At 37.8% G+C, this 27,798-nt stretch overlaps 1 protein-coding gene across 2 annotated transcripts in view; it reads right to left on the bottom strand.

Moving 5' to 3' along the window:
- SYNE1 (spectrin repeat containing nuclear envelope protein 1) overlaps positions 1 to 27,798 on the bottom strand; it is a 334,503-nt gene that overhangs the window by 32,055 nt on the left and 274,650 nt on the right. Inside the window, exons 121-133 of one of the 2 annotated variants that reach the window (XM_075203581.1) lie at positions 27,592 to 27,739; positions 27,053 to 27,147; positions 26,441 to 26,675; positions 25,667 to 25,861; positions 24,983 to 25,108; positions 21,797 to 21,952; positions 19,249 to 19,407; positions 16,205 to 16,371; positions 11,880 to 12,042; positions 8,750 to 8,937; positions 7,117 to 7,267; positions 2,423 to 2,605; positions 1,079 to 1,216 (exon numbers count right to left, since the gene is read on the bottom strand). In XM_075203581.1, coding sequence (XP_075059682.1) covers positions 1,079 to 1,216; positions 2,423 to 2,605; positions 7,117 to 7,267; positions 8,750 to 8,937; positions 11,880 to 12,042; positions 16,205 to 16,371; positions 19,249 to 19,407; positions 21,797 to 21,952; positions 24,983 to 25,108; positions 25,667 to 25,861; positions 26,441 to 26,675; positions 27,053 to 27,147; positions 27,592 to 27,739 — 2,104 coding nt within the window. Of the gene's footprint in view, positions 1 to 1,078; positions 1,217 to 2,422; positions 2,606 to 7,116; positions 7,268 to 8,749; positions 8,938 to 11,879; positions 12,043 to 14,500; positions 14,671 to 16,204; positions 16,372 to 19,248; positions 19,408 to 21,796; positions 21,953 to 24,982; positions 25,109 to 25,666; positions 25,862 to 26,440; positions 26,676 to 27,052; positions 27,148 to 27,591; positions 27,740 to 27,798 lie in introns of those variants that run through there. The other variant, XM_075203580.1, reaches the window with a different exon arrangement.

The following is a 27,798-nucleotide window of genomic DNA, read 5'->3' as shown; positions in this document are numbered from 1 at the left end:
GGATTTGAACATTCCTTAACTAAAGAACAGCTCCTGTGTGCTGACAAGGGGACTGATTCATTAAGGATCTTATCTTAAGAAACTTCTTATTTCAGTCTCCTGGACAAAACCATGTTACAATGCAAGGGGTGCAAACTAGTTTTCTGTTTTGCACATAAGTTAAATACTGACTGTTTTTTCATGTAGCACACAAATACTTGGTAGCTTATTTGTACTCTGAAATTTAAAGTTGATATTTGTGTGCTACATGAAAAAAATTTGCAACCTTGCATTGTAACATGATTTTGTCAAGGAGACTGAAATAAGAAGTTTCTTAAGTTAAGATCCTTAAAGAATCAGGACCAAGGATCCGATGAAAAGAAAGAGGTTTCTAATGTATTACCATTTTCAGATCTGTCTACAAAGCAATGTTTCCACCTTCTCATCCCTCTCTTGTTACTCATCCCACTGTCTTCCTGCTCTTTAGTCTGTTACAGTAAACTATTGTTTTTAAAAAAAACATAAAACTTTATTGTCTAATTATATATTACTTATTGTTCACTCAAGACAAGTTACTTTATGACACATATTATAGTCTCATATTAAAAATTTACTTTGTTAGGAAAAAGTGTATTTCCCAATACGTGTCCCACTTTAGCTGTTAACATAATACAAAACAAGTATAATGGCATTTATGCTACATGTTTCTGCAATACACAGCAATGTTATGCTTAATTCATACAATAAACAATACACTTAACTGATAGATCAATAATATAACTGATTGTGTTTAATAAGAATTACAGACGCTTGCAATCCCCCAATAACGAAAATAAGTTGCAGTACTATTTATGACCACTACTTTATATTGCTTTTTTTTGTGTAGCATTTATACATGTCTGAGTATTACTTATGTGATACTCGCTTATTATCTATTGATGTGTTATGTGACATAAAGTATTGTTAGAATATAACTCATTAAAATACTGTGTATGTGCCTGTAATAATTTCTATCTATGGTTATATTCCACAACAGCTTCTAGATCTGCACATCTTCTGCCAGAAATCCTGTGCTTTTCCCTGATAACTGGTTGCTTACCTTGAGCTGTTTAATTTTTGCCTGTACATCACATTCAGAGAAATGCTCAATGTTTGTTAATTGGAGGTCCATTTCTGTGAGCCACACCAGGATGCTGTCACGTGCTGTCTCAAATTCTTCTCGCTGGCCAATAAAGTGCTTTAAAGAAGTAATCCAGAAGCGATGAGGATCATCAAAACATTTATTTGGATTTTTTAAATTGCTAACTATATTTATATATTTATGGAAGACTTCTGCAGATACACTTATCATGCCTGGTTATAAATTAGTGATCACTAACTATTACAGGTGTCTTTAATCAGGGTTTTCACCTACATATAACTTTAATTTATTGACTTTCTGCTTGCATTTCCCCCTAGCTTGTTAATCATGTATGTACATCCTAGGACAGAGGTGTGCAACCTGTTGGTCTGGATTGAATCATTAGTCTTTATGGTCCCCTAGTTGTCAGATATGCAATGGATTCTGTATATTGCTACTTTTGGTGTCCCAGAACAATGGCACACTAGCAAAACAAAAATGGCCAGCATGTTACCTGCCACCCGCTTACCCCATATCATTGGTCTACACCAGTAAGATTGAAGCACTGCCATCGAGCAGGGAGCTAGCAGGGAAGGAACAGAGAGCAGCTTGCCATGCTAATATCATACTGAACACCTTTTCAATCTATTCCACTCCTGGGAGAGCTTTGGGGAAGAGAGGATATTGTATTCTGCTGCAGGCTTTAAAAGCTACAGAGCTTTGTTAATTTTTTACACTGTTGCAAAACTTGCAGGAGTTAAATATTTGTCATTTAAGAAGCTGAAGAAAGGTGGGTGCACAATTAAAGGTTTTGGTCCTGATTTCTTTAGACTTTGTAGTAAAATGTACATTTTAGAGTATGATTTACATATGTGCTAGTTGGTAGGAGGGTGTGTATAAAGACTAGAACTACACTATGTCCATAGCATGTATTATTTATTATTTTACTTTACAAATTTGATAAATGTATAACTCCAACTTCGGAAGGGACATAATTCCAATGAATGGTAAAATGATTACTGTTATTTGATTACTGTTATTTGTTTTACCGTCATTTCTAATGCTTGTTATGGTATTATATATGCTTACGGCTAAGGCTAGAAGTACACACTTCAGGTGCAACATAAAGTAATTACACTGGACAATCATGTTTAATAGAATTAAATTAATGAGCAGTGTTTGCTACATTGTATATTCAATTTCATATCAGTGACTACTGCACATCTAGCACTGGTGCTAAACTGAATGTCGCCCTGAGAGATATATTAGTAACTCAGGTTCTTGCATTTGTTCAGTAATGGAAGGCAATTATATCAAACAAACCTTCAATCTCCTGAGAATGGAAGTGACTCTCTTCTGCAAGTTGTCCCACCGCTGGTTTCCTTCATGGACCATCTGCTTTAGCTTACATGCAGAGTCAGTACGGTTTTCCCGAGCCAGGCGCCGATATTGTTTATTTATAAGCTCCAGCTGAGTTAGACTCTCATGAACTTGTCTTTGGAAAGCCTAAAAACAAAGGTTTGTACACTTATAATGACGGTGGGACAGAGTTTTTTCCCCCAGATGTACACTTAAGGGGTAAATGTATTAATGTGAAAGTTTTCTGGTGGGTTTGAAAATTGGAGATGTTGCCTATAGCAACCAATCACATTCTAGCTATCATTTTGTAGAATGTACTAAATAAATGATAGCTAGAATCTGATTGGTTTTTCAAACCCACCGAAAAACTCTCACCTCGATACATTTACCCCTAAGTCCTGCTTTGTTGAAATGAGAAAGAATGTAGGATGGTGTGGAAGTGAACATGAGTGTTTAGACATTTGAGGAATTTAAGTTGAAAATTTGGGGTTCCTAGCAGGCAGCTTTAATAAGATACCAGTATAAAATTAAATCAAAGTGCCTAAAATGAGAAAAAAAAAATCTAAAATATATTAAATGCAAGTTCACGGATATGGACTAAGATAGTAAGTAGGGGACATTTTGTCTTATGGGACCCCTATGAAGCTAGTCAGGGTAAATGTGCCCTTTCACCTACAATGCAACCAACCCTGCTAAGAATGAGGTAAGCAAGTTTGAATTAGTCATTAATGGACTGACACAACTGTGGGTTTGACCAGTTTTTAACATCCTGATAATAGTTTATCTAGAGCAGTGGTCAGGGAACAGGGGTAAATTACCCCAAATGGGGTAAAAATGGGGGTAATGCTGCCGATTCACATGCTGTCAGTTGGATTGTAGATCCCTTTAAATGTGAAATTGCTGTTGTACCAGAAGAGCCTCAAGGGTTGGCAGAGGCAATTCTTGAAGCATGTATTGCATTTGAAAACAAAGCAGATCTGTCATATTTTTGGATGTTAACAGCTACAAAGGCATTCAAAATTGCACATAAGGAGGCAGTCAAAAAGTTGCTGCCTTTTGCAACAACCTACCTTTGTGGACAAGGATTTTCCACCCTAACGAACATAAAAACAAAGCAGAGAAATCGATTGGATGCTGAAGACTGTATCCAAATTGCTCTGACATCAATATGCCCCAATATTGATGCACTCGTATCAAAAATGAAGCAACATCATTTCTCCAAAACCTGAAGTTTTGAAGTTGAAGCTTTCAAAGAAATTTTGAATAGATTCAATAAAATTTTGAATTCCAGTAATTAAAAATATATGATATCCTTCCTTTCAAATCAAGGGGGTAACGTCTGCGTATCTAAATATATTTGGGGGTAAAACGTGAAAAAGTTTCCTGACCAGTGATCTAGAGGCTCTGCTGTGTTTACTGAAAACCAAATAGATCGCAGCCTCAAATTGTATCACAATCACTGAAAATCACACTTGTATCACATTTGATATTGTATGCAAAACTAAAATAACTGGAGTAAAAGTTGCTCATTAGTCCACACTGTTAGCTGAATGTATTGATAAATATTCCTGCAATCTGCTGCAATCAAATTATGTAAAAAATAAATGTCTGAAAATGACTGGTAACTTTATCATTTGTTCTTTTAGTACTTTGAGAGGTATGAAATAATCTGATCAGGCTGTGTGGGGCTTAACATATGCATATTATTACAATTACACAATCACCGATATCTCATTTCAGAAAATGCCTTAGCACTGACTTGCTCACTGCAATATCTTCACATCCAGATTCAATATGATCAGTGTCAAAAACAAGATACTGTTTTATTGACTCACCCATTAAATAATGTATCATCACTAACACATTCAGTACATGTAAAATAAAGTATAACTTCTTTACTTTATATCAGCTGTCACTGCAGTATGGGGAAGTATGAAAAGGAACAGGTGCTTCTATAGAAGCAGCTGGGAGAGTGTCAGCTGTGTTACAAGCATGTATTACATTTCCAAATGACTCATATCACAGTGACTGATGGAAATGTAACAAACACAAACGTGCTCTTGTGTTTTCATTGTTTTAAAGTGAAGCTGTCCAATTATTCAGTGGCTGGTTGTGTTTCCTAAGCAATAATGTTGGCTTAATATATATTAATAAAAATGAATATAAACTACAGATTTGTGTGGAAAATTATAAACCTGTAACAAGAGGGGGCATAATTATTCAGCAGCCTGGTCTGGTGTACACTGAAAAAGGTTAAGGGCTAGACTTACTAAGATGTGGGTTTGAAAAAGTGGAGATGTTGCCTATAGCAACCAATCAGATTCTAGCTTTCATTTATTTAATACTTTCTACAAAATGACAGCTAGAATCTGATTGGTTGCTATAGGCAACATCTCCACTTTTTCAAACCCGCAGCTTAGTAAATCTAGCCCTAAATGCTGTCAGTTCAATCATTATTAGAACTACATAACCTAAATAAAGACAAATCATTTCAACTACAGCTGTATCACATGGGCGCTCTTCAATGCTGCAATTTTCTAGCTAGAAAAGTACAGTGTTTACAAGACCTCAACCATCAGAACCGTGACAGACTGATGTGAAGAGGGAACGCTGTCCCCTCACATACAAGAGTAATCATGCTCTGAAGACTCTCCACGCCACAATTTTAGATCTGAATCGCACTGAGGTGACAGGAGAGAAAGGTCCCCCCTTTATCCTGTCAGATTGAGCTTTCATGAATCCTGTACTTTTCTAGTTGGACACGTGCAGTGTTAAAGCAATACCATACTAAGGCAACAAGGAAATTAAACCTTTATACAGTCCACTACATTATATTTCATTAGCGACCCCTTTCGCAAAAATATGTTGCCTCAGACAGCTGTCTTGTTACAGTCATGCCTATCTGTAACCCAAAACTCTTAAGGAACAGCTGGGACAAACTAAACAAAACAGTTCAATGCTTTGGTCAAGTCTAAATTAACATGTCACTACTTTGGACAAGTCTAGATAAACCGTTCTCTCTTAAAATTACCAGTAAACTCTAAATTTCAATATTGTGCAGTGTCCTAATGGGATCTGGTGCAGGTCTAAATGCAGGCAATTGATGCAGGTCAAACATCAAAGACTACAGTTACTGAGTTACTGCAATATCCTAGACCTTCTGTATGAATAAACCAATTCACAGTTCACACAGAGCAAGTCCAACAAGCAGTCACTATACATGCTAGGTTACAGAAGTACTTCCCTCCTAACATGACAACCTGCTGCATATGAGTGAAAGATAGCATTGTATGATTATTGTGGATTGAGGAGCATATTCAAGTGCAGAGTATAGGCAGAGTATAGGCAGACTGATGTCATGTCATGCATGGGAGCAACAATAAAACAAGCTCTTATTCAAGTTTATACACCTATCAAGCAGTGCTCGAAGCTTGGTGCATGCAGGAAGCAAGACGGATGAGAGCAGAGAGCCTGAGACGGGGTGATCATAAAGACAAGTTTCTTACAGTATAAACACTCCAGTTATCTTATTTAGCTCAGACGTACACAGTTTCTGACATATATTATAGTGCTTTACTTGCTCTTTTAAAGACCAGTTACCTTTGGTCAATATTAAGATGCTAACATTTGCATCTTTTCCTGTATAGCTGAGGAAATGAGAAAGATCAATTGGTGCGGCCTAAGCTGTAGAGTCATTAATTTACATGGGAAAATGCACAACTAACTATTTGTGGTATAATACAACTGGCAAGAACACTGTTTATGTCATGCTCTGTAACAGGACTGACCTTTGGGGTATATGACCTATATTGAGCCCAGGTGTTTTTATAATTTGGGAAATTTGGGAAAAATAAGTGGTCTACTCAATTGAAACTTATGGTAATATATGACATTTCTTTATGATGCCTAGCGCTTTTATTAATCTGTACATGCTGAATACACAGATTATAAAATATTGTGGGGAATAGGTTTAATATCATTGCTGTGACGTATAATAGGTGTGGAAAGAGTCAAGGCTATGTCGATGCATTGTGACGCAGGGATATGTCTACTGGATGGAAAGGGGTCCCATAGCTACTGTGCCATTGATATATATTCAGCACTGAGTGTGAACTTTGTGTTAATATAACTTTTTTAACTGTGTGTACAGAATAGTTCTACCATAGAGCAATATCTCTATCTTACTTTTTGAGCCATGAACCATAGTTTAGCGACTGCAGTCATCCTCACCCTTTAATTTCAAGGAAAACTGCATTTATGGGAAAACAATTTAATTGTTTGGGGGGAAAAGTAGAGAAAGTGAAACTGAGGAAAGCGGAAAACATTTAGTAAAACAATGGAGAGGAGTCACTGACTGCCGGGAATGTTCTTCATTGTTCATAGCACAATGATACAGAGTGGGTTTTTTTGTATTTCTCAAATATTTTGCTTGTAAATTATTTCTAAAGACCAATAACCTGATGCCACCCGGGAAGTAGGTAATTTCCTGCAAGAAAGTGTTCCCTCTTTTGGAGAACAAAATGCTCATGTTTTAGAAATTGATAAATAATGTGTTCAGTGTTACATACTTTCATTTGATAAACCGAACAGAATTCAGATTTTAGTGCAGAATTTTCTACACAATAATATCATACTCAAAATGTTTTTTTAAAAATGACCTCAAATTTTTTCAGCTCTTCTTTCGCCACTGTATAGAGCACACCGGAAGAACTGGGGAAGGCAGCTGTCCTTTCAGAAATCCTTAGCCAATCTTCAAATCGTGAGAAGTCATCCAGGAATTTCTGCCAAAGTCTCCAGGTTTCATCAATTCTATGGGTAGAGGCAGAGATCTTTGTTACAGTGACACCCTGCTTGGTGTGTACTAAAGGTCCTTACCTGGTCAAAACCTAGCACCGGCTGATGTCTGCTACTGAATGATTTACAAGTAACAGCTGTGGCATTAATAAATAAGCTGTGGCGGACAGCCAGGTCATGACATTTATACTTGATAGACGTACAACTGCTTCTACTGGATTAAACCAGCTGCTTTCTAGCTGAAACTGCACACACATGACTGAACAAAAGAACATTATAAACATGCTGGAGCTCGCTGAACATGGTGAATGAATGAGGCAGGTATGCTAGTGTAATACACTGTTTACTCACAGCTACATCCTGCCCATTCTCCACAGTGCTCAACATGCAGTGTGAACTAATAGGAGTCACACTGCTCTACATTAGATATATATTAGATCGTACCATTATACCCACTCTGGTACTAAGATTCTCAGCTCCAGATATTAGGAACGACTATCTGGCATGTGTTGTATAGTCATAGAGGCACTTTCACACCTTCCTATGCTTCTTTTATTAAAGGAGGTACTGCCGGACCTCTATATTGGGGTGTGGGGTGTATTCCAACCTCGACCCATTTGATGACATTATTTAAAACATGTGCCAGTGAAAACCGAAAAAACAAAAGCCTCTAACAGTAAGCATGACATATTAGTAATTTAAGAGGCAATATTGGTTTTCTCTTTGTGTTTTTCATACTCTGACAGTAAAAGGAAGGAGTTGCTTGGTTTTCATTTTATTTGCTCATATGTGATATATAAGGTACAGCAGACAATATATAACAAATAACAGCAGTCGTGATCAGACTAGTGTAATGAAGTTAACATTTTCAGAAGAGAAATCTGATTTGAATGAATAAGAGGTCAGTTTTTTTAGTAATCCAGTAATAAGGCCCACATTTATCAGTCTGAAAAGTCTATTCACACAACCAGCATGTAAACTAACACATACACAGAACATCCAAAACACTGTCACGTAACCTCAGGAACATGCAGTATCTTAAGGGCAATGTAATTAGAACATTTGGTAAATATGAAAAACGACCTAAGAGACAATGCTCGACCTTTCACTTATCACCCACAACTGACTCACTGGCAAGTACATCTATATTTCAAACACACCGATTGGTGTTTTTGAACTGGTTATCAGTAAACAATTAAATAAATAAGAAAAAATTAGTTTGAAATATTGATTCACTTTGCTGTACAGTTCAATAGGATAGGTAGTAACCAAAATGGCCCTGTGTCATTACATGGTTAAGGACCTCTAAGTATTTTATCATTTACATTACATCCATTGAATTGCATTGTCAAAACAGCTAAATTAAGGACTTTGATCCTTTTAACTCATTGCTTGCTAATATGTGAATCTGGTTGCGGTAAGTGAACGTGATTTTTATGCTACACCAGGGTCTTTTAGCCTTTTTTTTAGCCTTGGCCAGAATGCTATAAAACTCACTTGAGTCTCCTCTCCATAGACATGGCACAGATATTCCTCCACCTGCGGTCTAGACTGCGAGTGGCCTGCTGGATGGAATCACACTCCGTGTCATTGGCACATGCATCACAGTCGTGAAGGAGAACTTCACAGAGATTCAGAACCGATGCAACCCCCGTACTGTGTTTCTCTATGTCTCTCTGCAGCTCCTGTAATATATATCCTAACATTGACACAATGGAACACAATACATTTTTTTCATTTTCTAGGTATCAAGGCCCATGGGTGCGATATTTTATCTTGCATTGGGTTGATTTTACTCGCATACTACCATAGCATAAACAAGACTGTAAACCTGGGTAAGCCAATCAATTTAATTGAAATATATGCACATGATATTGGATTTTTTTTAAATATAATTATATTACAGCCATAAAAGGATAATAACACCTGTATGTTACTGCCAGAGGAAAACAAGTCCAATAAGATGCAGAGAAGAAAACATGTTGTAACTAATGTGTCATTAAAATAATAAGGACCTGATTCATTAAGGGACAAAAAACTAACGCAAGTTGCATTTTCTTAAAACACACATAATTCGGCCATACTGCCTTCCCTAATCAACAAAGAGTGGATCTTAATTAACGCCTCTTGTTGAATCAGGTCTAGGTACACTCTGCTCTGACAGACAGGACACTGCATGATATGTCCAATACATATGTGGAATATAAAGTCCCAGCAAAACACTCTGAAAAAAAAGGGATTCAATTAATGTAACCTGTCAATAATATGGTCACTAAAGAAAATGTCCCCCCCACCATAAAATATATTAACTAGGATATTAGTAATGTCTACTGTACAGTAAATGCATTTTTACAGCTGCTGCCGATTGCAAACACATGTTCTAGCATACATACACAGCCGTCATCACTATCGCACGGCACTTACACCTGACCTGTAGTTGGTGCAAGTGATGCGACAGAAAAACACGTACCTAAGTGATGGCCAAAGCTTGAATCAGACACTGCAGCGTACGTTCGAGCTTAGCACAACCTTACTGTACATTGACTACATGCATATGTCCATTTACTTCCCTGTTCCACCCTGAAAATGTAGTCTTAAAGTTTTTGCGTTCACGGGCGTATTGTCCGGTTCTGGGCATGTGCAGAGCAATTTTAAAATATGCCACGTATCTGTAGTTACGTTCCTTAGTGAATCAGGCCCTAAAATCATAATCTTCTCATAACAGTGGCTTTTCGTTATGTTAATGACTAAATTGTCCTTCCAAATGTTTTGATACATAATTACCTAAACATAAAGTTTGAGGCTGTAATTCAATCTAAAGTGTTTAACGACATGTTAGGACTTGTCAAGCACTGTCCTTCAGAGTCGCCAGTCAACACAACTCAGTGTGGACTGTGGCCAATGTTTAGTAAGCGAAGTCATAATCATCAAGGCTGTGTGAGGACGTTTAAAAAAAAAATAGACAAGCACTATCGCAGGCCAATATCCATTTAGTGCATAATGACTATTGTCACAAGTCATCTGTGTTACAAGCTAAACTGTCCACTATAACATGACAGATTGCGAATTCTGGATTAAATTTCTGAAAATGTGTTCTATACTGCAATATTCTGTTACAGGTAGTATCTGTGGGGAAAAAAGTTCAAAATTCTTATTCAAATTGTAAATAAACAATTCTAAATAATACATTCCTCAAATAGCAATAATAACAATAACAACAATAATTACTATTAATCCTGCAGAATCATCATAATTATACTGTACATGCCATTAGTGCATCTAAACTGGACATACAAGACACTCAAATTGCCATACATAACACTAATTTCTGTACAGTATTAGAGCTTAACATAATAATATAAAATATGTTAAAAATCGTGTAGTAACCATCATGACAGGCCATTGCTTTCTTGGTGCAATATGAGCAAAATTATTACCTATGCTCTGAGAAAGTGTGGCAGGTAAACCCTAATGGACTGTGTTATACTGGAGAATGCAATCATATAAATGATGCAGTTGGACAGTATGGACAGATATAAGATCAATTTTTTAGTAGAAAGAACAATTGTATGTAAATTAAACTGTTTAATTGCTAGCTAATAATAACTGATTCCATTTCTGATTTAAACTTGCAAACATACTGGGGCTCATGCAGATTTGGACATATATCTGTATTATTTGTGCAAAATATGAATTTCCGTACTGTGTATGCGCACCAAAAATGCATATCCATTCGTGCATATGCAGATTATATTGCATCTTACATTTACGACTTCTTAGGATTAGAGAGGTCGAACAGGGGAGGGACAGACCGGGCAAGAGTAGACCGAGTACAGTAAGGACATGTTCACGTTATCCCGACTGATGCAGGTGCATGTACACTTGTCTGGAGGAGTATTTCTTGCAGATCCGCGTTACTCGCAAAAGTAACGCGGACAATTGAATATGCCCCTAAGTATCCTGTAACCTTAGTCTAATGTTACTGTACTGGATCCTGTTAATCAGACCTTCCCACAGTAAGACATAATCTTGCATTTTGAGATCGTGGTCTGTTTCTGTCTACCCAAGACTTTCTGAAACCCTATCCTAAATCTGGGATTCCACTGTCTTAAATTATGTCACCAGGGAAGATTATGACAGGCAGACATTGCCTGGCAACACACTGCCAGCAGTAGCGAAGGGACACACCAGACAGCTTAAAAGCCAATCTCAGCTAAGAAATCTTTTGTGATCAGATTTTATTTAAGGCATTCTGTTTGTTTGTGGAATTATCTTTCCTCAAGGATTTCTGGAGGAAATCTTCTTTTTAACAGCAAAAAAAAAGCATAGAAAAATATAACAAATGTAGGAGAGAAATGAGGAATGTACCGTTTCATCAGTCTCATACACCATGCGTTTTAACATATTAGTGTTCCTCTCATCCATTTACCCAGCGTGCCTATGGTAACATACCTGTTTGATTGCAGGCCACTGAGCTGATTTTCTTAGTTCCATTGGTGGAGCATTGACAGCCAAGGGCGCTTGTGCACTTGGACCTCCCATGATGTGCTGCCAATGCTATTTACCGTTTCACGCTTTCACTCCTGTTACAGGTAGGAGTGATGTACCATATTTATTTAGGGTTTACCTGCTGCTCATTTAGTTTCCTTTGTATCTCTTCAGAATCACTGGTTTCATACACGATGGGCTTGGACAGCTCGGATTCAATGTGACCCAGCCATGATCTCAGGCTGCTCATGTTCTTATCCAGCTGTTGCACTGCAACCAACGTCTCCTTTAATTTCTTCACTCTGCAGAGGAATATAAACACTTCAACACTTTAGCTATCGCAATTTGGACTCATAATGGCAAAATCATCAGCTCTTCAGTTTATGAGCTAGAACCAATGTTTGTTTGCCATATATAACTTTCAAGATGTGAAATAATAACTATCGTATAGAGTCTTAATATAGTTTATTTTTTATATGCTTCAGTAAAACTGACTGCACACAAAAAGCTGGGTGTATTACAAAAGCTAATGCAAGAGAAATTATATAATATATATATATATATATATATATATATATATATATATATATATATACATACATATACAGGTATCAGTATTGTGTATGATGTATGGTTGCTATGTGTAAGATACTCATCTTTCAGGAGATGATTCCTGCCTTGTCATTCCAACTTACTGGGCTCAGTCAAGTGACAACCAGGAGATTTGAGGAAAGGTGGGACACTGAAGTGCCCATACACATACAACTGGTACACATTGCCTTAAAACCTTACAACCTGCAAAATTACAAATCTTACTTCACAGATGATGAGCAGTAGAAAGCTTAGTATATACAGTAATACAAAGAGCTCTGCCACTATGTAAAAGCACCACAGGTTAGGCTGAGCTTGTTTACAGAGGGATCAGAAACTTAATTCTAATAACATAAAATAGCAGCAAGGTGTATTCTTTTTCAAGTGATATCACAAAATACCTTTCATGAGTGACATGTATTACACAATAAAAAGTAAAGTGCATGTACACAAATCCTTTCTTAACTCCTTCTCTGTGGTTCTGCACACAATGTATAGTACAATACATAATCTACATCTCTAACATGCCAGTGTATATTTAGAACACTACAGACATCACTCACTTGTCACTAGATTTGTTGCCTAGAGCTTGCTACACAAAACATAACACATGCACTAATTCTGTTCACCGTAAGCTTGAAAGTTTGTATCTTGTAGAATATTACAATACATATGAATAATAATACCTTGGAACCAAGCATTAAATCCACCAGATTTATTTTCTCTCTACCTCTGGACATGGGCATTGATAATTGGAATTGTTAGTATAACATTTACATGAAAGTGCCTGAACATCATATTTTATATCAGGTCAGATTTTGTAGTCTGTTATGTGTGTATATCATATGACATATTTATACATATAAACACAACATTGTCTGCATACTCACTACCACAATTTGCATATTCACAATTATGTTTAAAATGTTTGATCTACCAGAAAAAAATATGATATAATAATTGTTTTGCCAAATTGTATCCTTGCTATATTTCTTTTATTATTATTATTATTATTATGATTATTATTATCATACTTATCATACTTATACTTTAGTGAACAGTTTTTCAATGTACATGCCGAAGTGACTTGTAGAGTAGACCAGTGGTTCCCAAACTGTGCTCCTAGGTTCCCTGGGGTGCCTTGGAGATCTCACAGGGGTGCCTCAGCCAGGGCCAGTGGCAAGCAAGGCGGGGGACTCCTTGGTAATTATTTTGGCTTAGGGGTGCCTTGAAAAAAAATTTGGAGACCCTAAGGGTGCCTTGAACTGAAAAAGTTTGGAATCCACTGGAGTAGACACATGACTGTTATGAGAATCACAAAAGAACACTATGTATACACTGATGAAAAGATCACCAAGATGTTTTCTATATTAATATATACAAATGCCAGAAAGAATATTAAGCAATCTGGTATGTACAATGATTCACAGGTATATACACAACTGTAGGCAGGCTTCTACTCACTAGGGTCCCAATATACCACTTTTTAAAGAAAAAATATCCTATATTTTGTTTGTGTAAAATAATTATATAACACTTTAAATTAGCTAATGTTATAACCACATGGAAGATTTACTAAACCTAAATATGAAAATTGCCTCCCACTGCAAATGCTCTCTCTGTCCTTTTCTTAAAACTGTCTCAGCTTCTATTTTTCATGTGATCAAATCTTACATTCATGTATAAATACGTAATATACACTAACGCACACAAAAAAAAATTGTACGGCATAGAATACAATATAAATGCATTAATGCAATGAGCAAGATTTTAATATTACAGTATTTTGCCAATATTGGCAAAAATAAGTTAAACTTTTATATCACTGTTCATTGTTTCATCAAGTCTAATATATTGACTTTCGCTAATTATAGATCATATTTGTTATTGGTGACTAAAGTAACATAAAATAACTGACTCTGAAACAGAGTGCAAGAAAAAGAAAAATGCATCATAACTTGGGACTATAATTATTAATCTGTTATTGACCCACAGCCCATTGATTCGATCGAGAGTTCTAGTTCACCAATAGCTTGAGATCTACAGCTCTCATAAGTGGGATGCTGACGCTTTTGAAATATCCAAATGCTCAATGCTTAAACACTCAATTCTTAAGGACAATTTAACATAAATATATAGCATGCATGAAAAGTAGAATATGTTTCCTGCCTTGAAACATCACAGTCGCAGTCAGGGAGTTCAGAATCCTCAATGCTGTCCTCTGCCATGTTATGCGCACCCAAGTCAGCAATGGCTGCCGCCAGTACCATAAACGTACTCATCAGTAAAAGCAAGACCATGAGCAAGTAATGCCTACTGTAAGATAAAGACCTTTCACTTCTGTGGGTAACACAGAAATGAGGCTGGCATACAAGAACAACAAACTGTTGTGAACTTTGAGCGTGCAATATGAGACTGGGTGTCTGAACAACTGCTCATGCTTCTATAAAAAGCCTCCACTCAGGAGAATGTGCAGGATCTGTCTCCAGGAATGCTGTCTGCAAATGTAATATGTCCTTGCAGTACGACATAGAAGATAGCTAGAAAGTGTTCATAGCTGTTTATTGTATTTTTATTATAATGTTTATTATACCCTGACTTTGTATACTAAATAAAACATATACTAGTTATTAATGCAGTATGTACCTAACATTGCACTGGAGCTATGGTTGCAGCTAAACAAAACACCACACACACACATAAAAGAAATGTAAACAAATAAAAAACTGCAATATTTAAAAGATCATAATCAGTTTCAAATGTAATAATTTAGCACTGGCGCCCGTGCAAATCTCTAACAGACCTACCCTATATCAAATTCATGTAGGCTATATAATTGAATAACATTTGAAGCATACAGTAAATACAGTATAGCACTGAGCCAACAATGCCAGCATCGTAACTTAAACCGTTGCAGAGAGCCAACATGCATATCCTCATGGAAGTAAATATGCAAACTGAATAACCTGGCGTGCACCACATCAATGAATTGCCATGTGTCCTTGTTATTATATGTCTAATGATTTAACTAGCAGTGATGATCTCAAATAAAAAAGTCATGCACGTTTTTTTACAGCTGTCATCATCCTCTTTAGAAATAATTGACTTAGATAAAAATGTTTTGAAAATATGCATAAAGTGCATGCAGAAGCCCGTGTACAGCCATGATATGTCACATGTGAAATTCAACTCTGGATTTCAAAAAACTCAAAATAACAATGTACTGATAAAAAGGAAATAAAAATAATTGTGTACTGTGATTTTACATATACATCATCTAAACATCTTAAAAAGTCTACAGAAAGTGATGGGTAGAAACAACATATCTACAACAATTGAAGATGATTATACAAGCAAAAAACAGAAAGAACAACAAAACAAATCTCAGCAGAGCTGTTAAAACACTAATTTTGGGTATATAATAAGCACTTAAATGGGTGTCTAATGGTAGCAAACCCTTTCTGTTTGTTTCACTTTGTTATATCTACACTCAAACCAGCTGAAGCTACTCTAGAGTGTGTTACATGATACAACAGCAATAAACAGCTTGCTAGCTTTCTGTTTACAGCCTGACGCCTACAAAGTACTATATGTATTTTACATTCATTATTACTGGGCTACATTAAAGCTGGAGTGAAAACAATTTGACTTGGGATATGATGTTTTGCATATTACTGGCTAACCTTTTGTTCTCAAGAAGCACTTTTGCCCTATTACATAGACTGTGTATAATAGATGGCTTACCCATAAACAATGGTTAACACACACACACACACACACACACACACACACACACACACACACACAGACACACACTCCTTGTTCTTATACATTTAAGAATGAGATCAGTCTATAGCTCAGCTAGTGACTTACCTTGCTCCAATAAGGTCTAAGAGATGCTGCCACCTGTCGTTAACTTTGCTCAACTTGTACTCAATCTCTGATGCCTTACTCTCATGGCTGGCCTTGGCCAGTCTCTCTCCCATTTGTTGCAACTGCATTTTGTTTTCCCGGAAAACTGCAATTTCTTCCTGGTAATCCTAAAGAACACATAAAAGCACAAGATACAATATAAAAGGTAGGATTGTTTAATATTTTCTGTGGGACTACAGGTATTGGGTCAAATAGTCAAATATCCCTAAACTTATTTACTAATTTATCCCAATTATAACAATAAATAATGTTACCACAACAGAGAATGAAAAAGATACATAAATAAACACAACTGGTTTAGTATTTAGTGTATAAAATAATTTAAACACAACAGGTGGCAAAGAAACTCATTATTTAATAAGCAGAAAGCATACAGTCATTGAGAATGACACAAGTATTGGTTTTCACAAAGTTTGCTGCTTCAGTGTTTTTAGACCTTTTTCTGAGATGTTACTATGGTATACTGAAATAAAATTACAAGCATTTCATAAGTGCCAAAGGCTTTTATTGACATTTACATTAAGTTTATGCAAAGAGTCAATATTTGCAGTGTTGACCCTTCTTTTTGAAGACATCTGCAATTCGCCCTTGCATGCTGTCAATACACTTCTGGGCCACATACTGACTGATGGCCGCCCATTCTTGCCTAATCAATGCTTGGAGTTTGTCAGAATTTGTGGGTTTTGTTTTTCCACCTGCCTCTTGAGGATTGACCACAAGTTCTCAATCGGATATAGGTCTGGAGAGTTTCCTGGCCATGGGCCTAAAATTTAGAGGTTTTGATTCCTGAGCCACTTAGTTATCACTTTCGCCTTATGGCAAGGTGCTCCATCAAGCTGGAAAAAGCATTTTTCGTCACCAAACTGTTCTTGGATTGTTGGGAGAAGTTACTCTTGGAGGATGTTTTGGTACCATTCTTTATTCATGGCTGTGTTTTAGGCAAAATTGTGAGTGAGCCCACTCCCTTGGCTGAGAAGCAACCCCACACATGAATGGTCTCAGGATGCTTTACTGTTGGCATGACACAGGACTGATGGTAGCGCTCACCTTTCCTTCTCATGACAAGCATTTTTCCAGATGCCCCAAACAACCTGAAAGGGGATTCATCAGAGAAAATGACTTTACCCCAGTCTTCAGTAGTCCAATCCCTGTACCTTTTGCAGAATATCCATCTGTCCCTGATGTTTTTCCTGGAGACAAGTGGCTTCTTTGCTGGCCATCTTGACACCAGGCCATCCTCCAAAAGTCTTCGCCTCACTGTGTGAGCAGATGCACTCACACATGCCTGCTGCTATTCCTGAGGAAGCTCTGCACTGGTGGTGCCTCGATCCCGCAGCTGAATCAACTTTAGGAGACGGTCCTGGTGCTTGCTGGATGTTCTTGGGTGCCATGAAGCCTTCTTCACAACCATTGAACCTCTCTCCTTGAAGTTCTTAGTGATCCGATAAATGATTGATTTAGGTGCAATCTTATTAGCAGCAATATCCTTGCCTGCGAAGCCCTTTTTGTGCAAAGCAATGATGACTGCATGTGTTTCCTTGCAGGTAACCATGGTTAACAGAGGAAGAACAATGATTTCAAGCACTGACCTCCTTTTAAAGCTTCCAGTCTGCTATTCCAACTTAATCAGAATGACAGAGTGATCTCCAGCCTTGCCCTTGTGAACACTCTCACCTGTGTTAACAAGAGTATCACTGACCTGATGTCAGCTGATCCTTTAGAGGCAGGGCTGAAATGCAGTGGAAATGTTGTTTTTGGGATAAAGCTCATTGTCATGGAAAAGAGAGACTTTGAAATTAATTGCAATTCATCTGATCACTCTTCTGACATTCAGGAGTATATGCAAACTGACATCATAAAAACTGAGGCAGCAGACTTTGTGAAAAATAATATTTGTGTCATTCTCAAAACTTTTGGCCATGACTGTACATGAATAGATGGCGTACTATCAGAATTAGGATCTTCACCTTCTTTCATTTGCATGGTCACCCTTATTTTTGCACAAATAATTTGCAGTCTACAGCTTAAAATGTTAAATAAAACATAGCAAAATATATAGCACTAGATCATTTTACTAAAATCTCTAGAGATCTGTAGAACTTTGTCCACCCAGGTACCTCATTATATTGACAAATAAATAGTTTATAGAGCATTCCATCCTTAGGTAACAGGAATAACCTCAAACTATGTTTAGTTTAATTGATTACAACACATCTGTACTGTAGATTAGAAATAGTAAAATAATTTATTTTGATGCAACTTATACTTTCAATAGGAACCAGAGACATGCCTTAGACCCTTTCTCAGGAATATTGGTTCAGAGCACAAAACAACTTTACTGTTTGTATATATGAGATAAGATGCACCCAAATATTTGCAGGTATAAAGAGAACTGGGTTGCTTCAAATAGTATCTCACTGCAACTCCTTAAATGATTTTTCCCACTCATTTGCATGATTGCTGTATACAGTTATAAAAATGTGTAATGAAAGCTGACAGTTATATACATCAGGCTGCATAAGGCAAACTAATGATGAATACATTCATCTGAATTTCCATAAGTCTTCATTGTGCGAATGGTTTACGAGCCAGCATTAGATCAAAACAAGCCAATGTGCTCACTACGGGCCTGATTCATTAAGGATCTTAACTTAAGAAACTTCTTATTTCAGTCTCCTGGACAAAACCATGTTACAATGCAAGGGGTGCAAATTAGTATTCAGTTTTGCACTTAAGTTAAATACTGACTGTTTTTTCATGTAGCACACAAATATCAACTTTAAATTTCAGTGTACAAATAAGCTATCAAGTATTTGTGTGCTGCATGAAAAAACAGTCAGTATTTAACTTAAGTGCAAAACAGAATACTAATTTGCACCCCTTGCATTGTAACATGGTTTTGTCCAGGAGACTTAAATAAGAAGTTTCTTAAGTTAAGATCCTTAATGAATCAGGCCCCACATGCATATCTTTTATATTGATACCTTTTTGAGTTTGTCAATCATCTCTTCTATACTGATGTCTCCATTCTGAGAAACCTTGCTCTCCATCTGGGTTAGCCACTCACACAGCTCCTTGTTCTTTTCGTTGAAAATTGCCCACTCATTAAGCCTCTCACTGACTTGTTGTCGACGTAGAGAGACCTAATAATACAACACAGTTATGATTTACTCGCAGAAAAGTTTTTTCTCTCCACTTAATAAGCATCAAAGCACAAAGTCAGAGTACTTTATCTTGTATTGTAGAAGAAAAAGCCAAAGAAAAACACATATTATATCACACACTAGCTCCCTTCCACATACTTACAGTAGCAATACCACTCGACAAATTGTAAACCCTCTAGATTCTCAGAACAAGTGTCTTTACATATTGCTGTGTTTTATTTTAAACTCTATTGATGGTACATTTCCTGTTGGCTTCACCTCAGAAAACGAACAGAGGAAATATATGTGTTATGCTAAACAAATGTCACATCCGGGTGACATTAGACATCTGCATAGCATTAGAAAAGATCTAAATATTTTCTTTTACTTGACGGTTGTAAAAGAAAGAGGTGCAATGTATTTTTATATGTACAATGTGCCTATTGGTCTGCCAGTCACATCCAGTATTCCACACCACCAAATCCATTTTTTGAGTTCATCCTTGCAGACACTTTGCAAGCTTGCAAAAGGAATGAAGTAAAAACATTACCACAAAGTAGCACCTGAATTATAGTTAGCAAATCTTCTAGAAAGAAAAAGTGGAGTTGCTGCCCACAGCAACCAATCATATTTTAGTTTTCCTTTATCTAGCATGTTCTAGAAAATGACCCCTTAATTAAATTTAAACCTGTCCTTTATTCTCTTAACTTATTGCTCATAAGATATCTTATTAATATTGGGGACATTGGGGCTGTCTTCATTTAAAATATCACATTTGTATACACGCAGTGGAGATGTTATCTAATGTCCCGGTGTCTGGGATAATTCATAAAGCAGCAGTTACCTCTGTGGTTGGGGTAGGTACAAATGTAAACGTTAGAACTGATGGGCATTGCTCAATAATGCGCCTAATTACATGCAGTAGTACATAATGTACACAGTAAAAACAAGCAAACATAAAGTAGCAGAGTTCACAATGTAGACAGTAAATACAAGCAAACATCAAGTAGCAGAGTGCATAATGTACACAGTAAAAACAAGCAAACAGCAAGTAGCAGAGTGCAAAACGTAGACAGTAAATACAAGCAAACATCAAGTAGCAGATTGCATAATGTAGACAGTAAATGCAGGCAAAGATCGAGTAGCAGAGTGCATAATGTAGACAGTAATGCAGGCAAAGATTGAGTAACAGAGTGCATAATGTAGACAGTAAATGCAGGCAAAGATCGAGTAGCAGAGTGCATAATGTAGACAGTAAATGCAAGCAAGGATCGAGTAGCAGATTGCATAATGTACACAGTAAAAACAAGCAAACAGCAAGTAGCAGAGTGCAAAACGTAGACAGTAAATACAAGCAAACATCAAGTAGCAGAGTGCATAATGTAGACAGTAAATGCAGGCAAAGATCGAGTAGCAGAGTGCATAATGTAGACAGTAAATGCAAGCAAGGATCGAGTAGCAGATTGCATAATGTAGACAGTAAATGCAGGCAAAGATCGAGTAGCAGAGTGCATAATGTAGACAGTAAATGCAGGCAAGGATCGAGTAGCAGATTGCATAATGTAGACAGTAAATGCAGGCAAGGATCGAGTAGCAGATTGCATAATGTAGACAGTAAATGCAGGCAAAGATTGAGTAGCAGAGTGTATAATGTAGACAGTAAATGCAGGCAAATATCGAGTAGCAGAGTGCATAATGTAGATAGTAAATGCAGGCAAGGATCGAGTAGCAGATTGCATAATGTAGGCAGTAAATGCAGGCAAAGATCGAGTAGCGGAGTGCATAATGTAGACAGTAAATGCAGGCAAAGATCTAGTAGCAGATTGCATAATGTAGACAGTAAATGCAGGCAAGGATTGAGTAGCAGAGTGCATAATGTAGACAGTAAATGCAGGCAAAGATCGAGTAGCAGAGTGCATAATGTAGACAGTAAATGCAGGCAAAGATCGAGTAGCAGATTACATAATGTAGACAGTAAATGCAGGCAAAGATAGAGTATCAGAGTGCATAATGTAGACAGTAAATGCAGGCAAAGATCTAGTAGCAGATTGCATAATGTAGACAGTAAATGCAGGCAAAGATCGAGTAGCAGATTACATAATGTAGACAGTAAATGCAGGCAAAGATAGAGTATCAGAGTGCATAATGTAGACAGTAAATGCAGGCAAAGATCTAGTAGCAGATTGCATAATGTAGACAGTAAATGCAGGCAAGGATTGAGTAGCAGAGTGCATAATGTAGACAGTAAATGCAGGCAAAGATCGAGTAGCAGAGTGCATATGGTAGAGAGTAAATGTGGGCAAAAATCGATTACTGCACAAGTGTTTATTCATATCAACCACCTGCCCTTTGAGGTCATTGCAGATGCAGGTCTAAATTCATTGATTACCTGATGACAAAGCTCCTCCCACTGTCTCTGCAGCAATTCAATGCGCTCATTAAGAATAGATATATCGTCTGCATTGATAAATGGTGAAAAAGTGTTCTTCAGCTCTGTCAAGTAAGCGAGGTCCTCAACCCACCCATCTACTGCATTTTCAAGTTCCTATAAGAACAAAACAACATTAATTTTTTTAACACAGTGGCAAATGTGTATATAGAGATTCAGCAACATCCATATATGGCCAACAGCAACTGGCAATTTCTGCTGCTTCACAGTGCAAAAGCAGCGTTGGAACCACCATGCAATTTCTATATAGTTTTACAGAGGAAGATGGCAGCGTTTGAAGAGGAGGAGTTTGATGGAGTGACTGAATTCCTCGTGAGGTATGGAGACACAACATTACACTGCAATTTCTGGAGTTATATAGAAACAAGATTTTAATTTGTGGCGCAAGAAAAAAGTAATTAAATAATGGAGTGAAGAGGGCACATTCTGAAGAAAGATACTTTATTGTGGATGAGTCCTCAGTCATTTCCACTGTGCTAAAGTAGGTGTTGGAGATTGGTTGTCATGCTATAATTTTAAAGGGTCCCATTTTGTGCTTTCATGTTGCACCAATAATGTAAAAGCTTCACACACAAAATTTTCCCTTGTAACAAAGACAGTTCTGACATCCCCTCACTTACATGATTAATTAAAGCCACAAATGAGACTACCCCAGTGGTTCCCAAACTTTTGCAGTTCGCGGCACCCTTAGAGTCTCCATAATTTTTTCAAGGCACCCCTCCAAAATCATTACCGAGCCGTCCTGTTTTATAAGTAGTCAAAAAGACGTAATAAGTATTTAGGTCAGAACAGAAATACTTATTTAGTTGTATCCAAAAATAATACACATAAATCCAAGGGAAAATAATTTATTTATGTATATTTTTTTCAATTATATTTCTGTCAAAGAATAATTTACAGCTAACACACTCTGTGCCCCCTGCATCCACACACTCTGTGCCCCCTGCATCCACACACTCTGTGCCCCCTGCATCCACACACTCTGTGCCCCCTGCATCCACACACTCTGTACCCCCTGCATCCACACACTCTGTGCCCCCTGCATCCACACACTCTGTGCCCCCTGCATCCACACACTCTGTGCCCCCTGCATCCACACACTCTGTGCCCCCTGCATCCACACACTCTGTGCCCCCACACTCTGCCCCCTCAGCCTCCATGCTCTGCCCCCTCAGTCTCCGCCCGCTCTGCCCCCTCATCCTCTGCCCCTCGCTGTGCCCCCCGCCGTGGACAGGAAGAAGAAAAAACCCCCCCAAAAACTACTTACCAATCCGGCGGCGCCCGGGACCCAGAATCCTCCTCCTTCCTCGCTTCTCACTGAATGCCGGGCGTGACGTCACGCCCAGCATTCAGTGAGAAGCGAGGAAGGAGGAGGATGCTGAGTCCCGGGCGCCGCCGGATTGGTAAGTAGTTTTTTGGGGTTTTTTTTCTTTTTCCTTCCTCTTCTTCTTCCTGTCCACGACACCCCTGTGACAGCGCCGCGGCACCCCTGAGAGCCGCGGCCCACAGTTTGGGAACCTAGGGACTAAACGAAGAAGTATTTTAGGAGAAAATCAGAGAAGGCTATTTTATTGAAAGGGCGGTAATAAAGGGGTAAAAGGTTAGACTTTACACTTTACGTTAATACGCACAGTGCATCTACAAAGATTGTTCAGCCTCTGTACACACATCGAGGCACCCTTCTAGTTTCCCATAAGTGTAAAGTAGGCATGTACCAGGATGTGCACTGGACGAACCATATATGACCTACACAGACAGAGACCTAATTAGGTTTGGAACTCTTCTCAGTGTTTTTTGTTATCTACATTTTATTAAGCAGAAAAGTGCTGTATTGTGATGGTCTTTGACAAGAGAAAAAAAATGGAATTAAATTGAGGTCGTTTATTAACGAAGTAAATGGATTTTTAGTTTCAGGTAGAAATGCTCAGTTTCGGTTTTTAAGAAAACCGAACCCCCCTGAACATCGCCAATCCGAGTACTGAGCCGAGTTGGCTGGGTACTTTTCTGCTTCCTCGGATCTGAATCTAGGCAAAACGGCATTGTTGCGTCATCAGATCTTGCGGATTTTGGATTCCATAAGTACCTCCCTACCCAGGAGATCCAGCGCCATTGCTCACACAGAAACTGCTCCTGTCACTCTCCATTCTCCAGTGACATTGCTCAGTGCCATTGCTCACAGAGAAACAGGGGTAGCAGTGCTCCTGTCACTCTCCATTCTCCAGTGACATTGCTAAGCGCCATTGCTCATACAGAAACAAAAGGTGTAGCAGTGTTCTTGTCACTTGACAAAAATTTACATGAAATGACTGTGGTAATCAATGTTATTGAGGTTAATAATAATGTAGAAACAAACAAAGAGCCATATTATGTGATTTTAGCAATTTTTAGCAATTTAAAAAAAAAAATACAGATTCAAAACCAAAACCAAAACACGTGAGTGCGGTTTTGCCAAAACAAAAACCAAAACACGAAGTTAATAAAGATCCAAAACCAAAACACGGGGGTCAGTGAACATCACTAGTTTTCTCTTCTGTAGTAATGTTTTAGTAGAGAAACTGAAATGTCAGATTATTAGACATAAACTACTGTACATACACTAAGTGCTGTGTAGATAAAACCGCTATAAAACTATAAAAACACTATTAAAATGTCACTTTTCATACAGATATGGCTGTATACATATATTTTGCATCTGTGTGTCAAGAAGTTAGTTGATGTGCACTGTGTTTGTGTGTGTATAAGATTTCAATTCTTGTGTTATACCATGTCTGACACCTTGAAAATCTGCAACTAAAATCTGTCCAGTTAGTCACAAAAAAGTACCAGGTTAATTCTATGTCTTCATAAAAAAATCAATGTATAGATTGCCTGCTTTATTATTTAATATAATGATTAGATAATAGCTTATGGCCATATGTAATAAATAACTAGCAAATATAAAGTTCCAGCCTGTGGTTTTCAAGAACAATGAATTACAATAAATCATTTTGTTTCCATACCACTGAATACCCCTGACACCCCTTAATAGTTAATGCAGAATACAGAGAGTGTACTGTGATGTTTAGCCCAATACATTACATCACTAAGCCTTTAGTGGAAGTTGCAATGGGCCGCACTGCAGCTTACCTTACAACGGATCTGTTCTGTATGCAGCTCATCATGGTGATCAGAGAGAGGCTGAGAGAGATTTTTCCTGAATGTCCTCAGTTTCTCCAAGGAGTCTGCTATTCCCTTTTCACACTTCTCCCAGTCCTGAAATTGCAGAGATATTTTCTTTTTCTTATTATCTACCTATGATATTGATCTTATGCAGATTATATGCTGCAGAGCAATTTACATAAGAAGTCTATATCAAGCGTTACTGTAGAAGCCCTGCACAGTCAGTAATTATTCCAAGGCTATGGGAAAATGCAAACACATACTGCATATCCATTAATAAACGATATGCACCTATTGTCAGCTTTACCTTGCACAAATATTATATTGTACAATTATTCACTTTGATATCATATTCTTATACGCAACTCTGCAAATAAAACAAGTTTAGTTCAAAGTATTTAAATTAAACAAAAAAAAATTAATTTTCATGATAATGTCACCATTGGAATTTATGGATAATAACTTATATGTTACAGTCAACAAAACAGCATGATTGAAATGTTAAAATATATTTCATAACGGTTTATATGTATTGTTGCCCTCCAAGGGATCTTGTTTATTCAGAACTGTACTTCTCTGCATCAATGTACACAGAGTAAATACAGCACATTGGGAAATTAAAAGCAACATCTATTGGAGAGGAGCACATACTTTTAGCAGGAATGCCAGCTGCTTCTTCTGTTCCTCCAGCCTCACGGTTGTGGCCTTCCATCTCTCTTGAATATCAATGAGTTCTGCCTGTAAGGAAGCCTCCGCCCCACTATCCGCAGAGAGCAGCAGTTGCTTCCCAGCCTCCACAGTCAGGATGTAGCTCCCTTGCTGTCTGTGAAGTACTCTGTCCCTGAGCTGCAATAACAAATAATAGTTACACTAAGGTGTGAAACAGGTTAAATTTCATATAGTGGAGCTCTTAACCTACATATCACAGATAGCTACAACATGTTGTTCAATGGAAATGGCGTAATAATAATGTATCTCATCAGGGGCGCACGCAGGATTGTCTCCCCCCCGACCCCAAAAAAAAAAAAAACCACGAGAGAGAGCTGCTGCGCATGCGCAGTTCCGTTTCGGCAGCGCTGTCCTATACAGCAGCCGCGGCGCTGCCAAAGAAGCGTCCTTGGCGGTGCTGTATAGGACAGTGCCGATATGGTGGGCACAGAGTTAGCGCAGGGGGGGGGGGGTTTCTGGAGACTCAGAAACCCCCCCTGCATGCGCCACTGCTCATTGGTGAGGCAGGGAGAGCTAGGTGAACTCAATGCTACAATAATGTTTCAATAACAAAGGTGTGGTAATAACATCTCATTTGCGAGATAAGGTGAGCTACAAAAATACTATGCTAGCCAATCTGTGCATGGAAGAATGTTTAGTGGGTCAGAAGGCATGCATCACATACAGCACACACGCGTGCTTCTATTTGACAGATACCTGGACTTCGTCTAAAAGGCTCCTGGCTCGTTGCAGTGGTATTGGGATACTTCCCAGCCCAGTCACTGGCTGATAGGACATTTCCACCAGCCACTTGCGCAGCTTTTCTGCCATCTCTCTGTAACGCTGCCACTGATGTATCTGGCTATCGATGATGCCTTTTCTCTGTTGAGCCCGACGGATCACTCCTTGCCATTGGTTACTCAACAGGGCTAGTTTGAGGTTGAATTCATCCCTAATAAATTAGGATCAGATGTTTAAATAGATTTTTAGAAACAACACTTTGCAACCTCTCTGACAAACCTGAACAGCTGCTTGGGAAAATCAACATAAACACATGTTGTGGGAGATTGTGTGCTGATTTGCTGAGAGCATGTATGAAAATTAAATAAAGTGTAAACATTCATAGCATTCTATTTTTTTTAAATAAAATGATTTTTAAACAGTCAGAAAAAGGCTATCTAGAATATAATAGTAATTCTCTATGGAGAGAATGTTCAGCAGGATTTCCTACTTGAACACTTTATTCCTTAATACACACTGACAAAGACCTCAACCATAAGATGAACGGATAAATCTATAACATACAGTAATTTTGTAATCATTGTGTACCTATCATCCACTTGTCCTTGCTCAAGAAGTCTCTGTCCATCGATGATTATTGAGTGTAAAATCTGTTGGCGGCTAAACATTTCTGCTTGAAATAGCTGAGAATTGAAAATATGAATTAAAAAGTGTAATTAATAATTTTAGCAAATTCCGCAGGGCTGCACAGATGGTAAAATAAGAACAAAACTGCATATTAACTACTGCTAAAGACGGCAACAGGCCTGAGAACACAACACAAGAAAGAATTAAGAGACTATACAAAGCAGAATTTTCTGGCTGAAACGGAGGGGAGTGAGGTAAAGGGTAAACGCTTGAGCCTGAGGGACTGAATTGTCATTTCCAACATAACAGCCACTCTCTATAACACTTTTTTTTCCCACTGTCTTAAGCTGGGTACACTACAGGTTTTTCACACGATTATTGTGCCAATCACATGACAGACGACTGTCCTGCTCATGGTTTCTATGAGTTTTTAGAAAACACATGTATTATAGATTCTTTTTTTAAAGAAATATTGTAATTTTTTTTATCTTATTAAGTACCTCGTGTGCCCTTTGCTGTTCCAGAAGGTTCTGGTAGTTTCCAGAGATTTCTACGGCGAGCTTCTGCTCTGTCTGGATCAAGAACTCCATCCAAGTCTCACATTTCTCCAGGAAGGTCTGATGTTGTAGTAAGAATGACTGTAACTTGCTACAAAAACAGGAGATGTGAATATTTTGTTTCATTAAAATATTTTGAAACGTTTCAAT

The sequence above is a fragment of the Mixophyes fleayi genome, chromosome 3 (assembly GCF_038048845.1).
Source record: "Mixophyes fleayi isolate aMixFle1 chromosome 3, aMixFle1.hap1, whole genome shotgun sequence".
NCBI classification, from domain to species: Eukaryota; Metazoa; Chordata; class Amphibia; order Anura; family Limnodynastidae; genus Mixophyes; species Mixophyes fleayi.
This window is presented reverse-complemented; position numbering and strand designations above follow the sequence as displayed.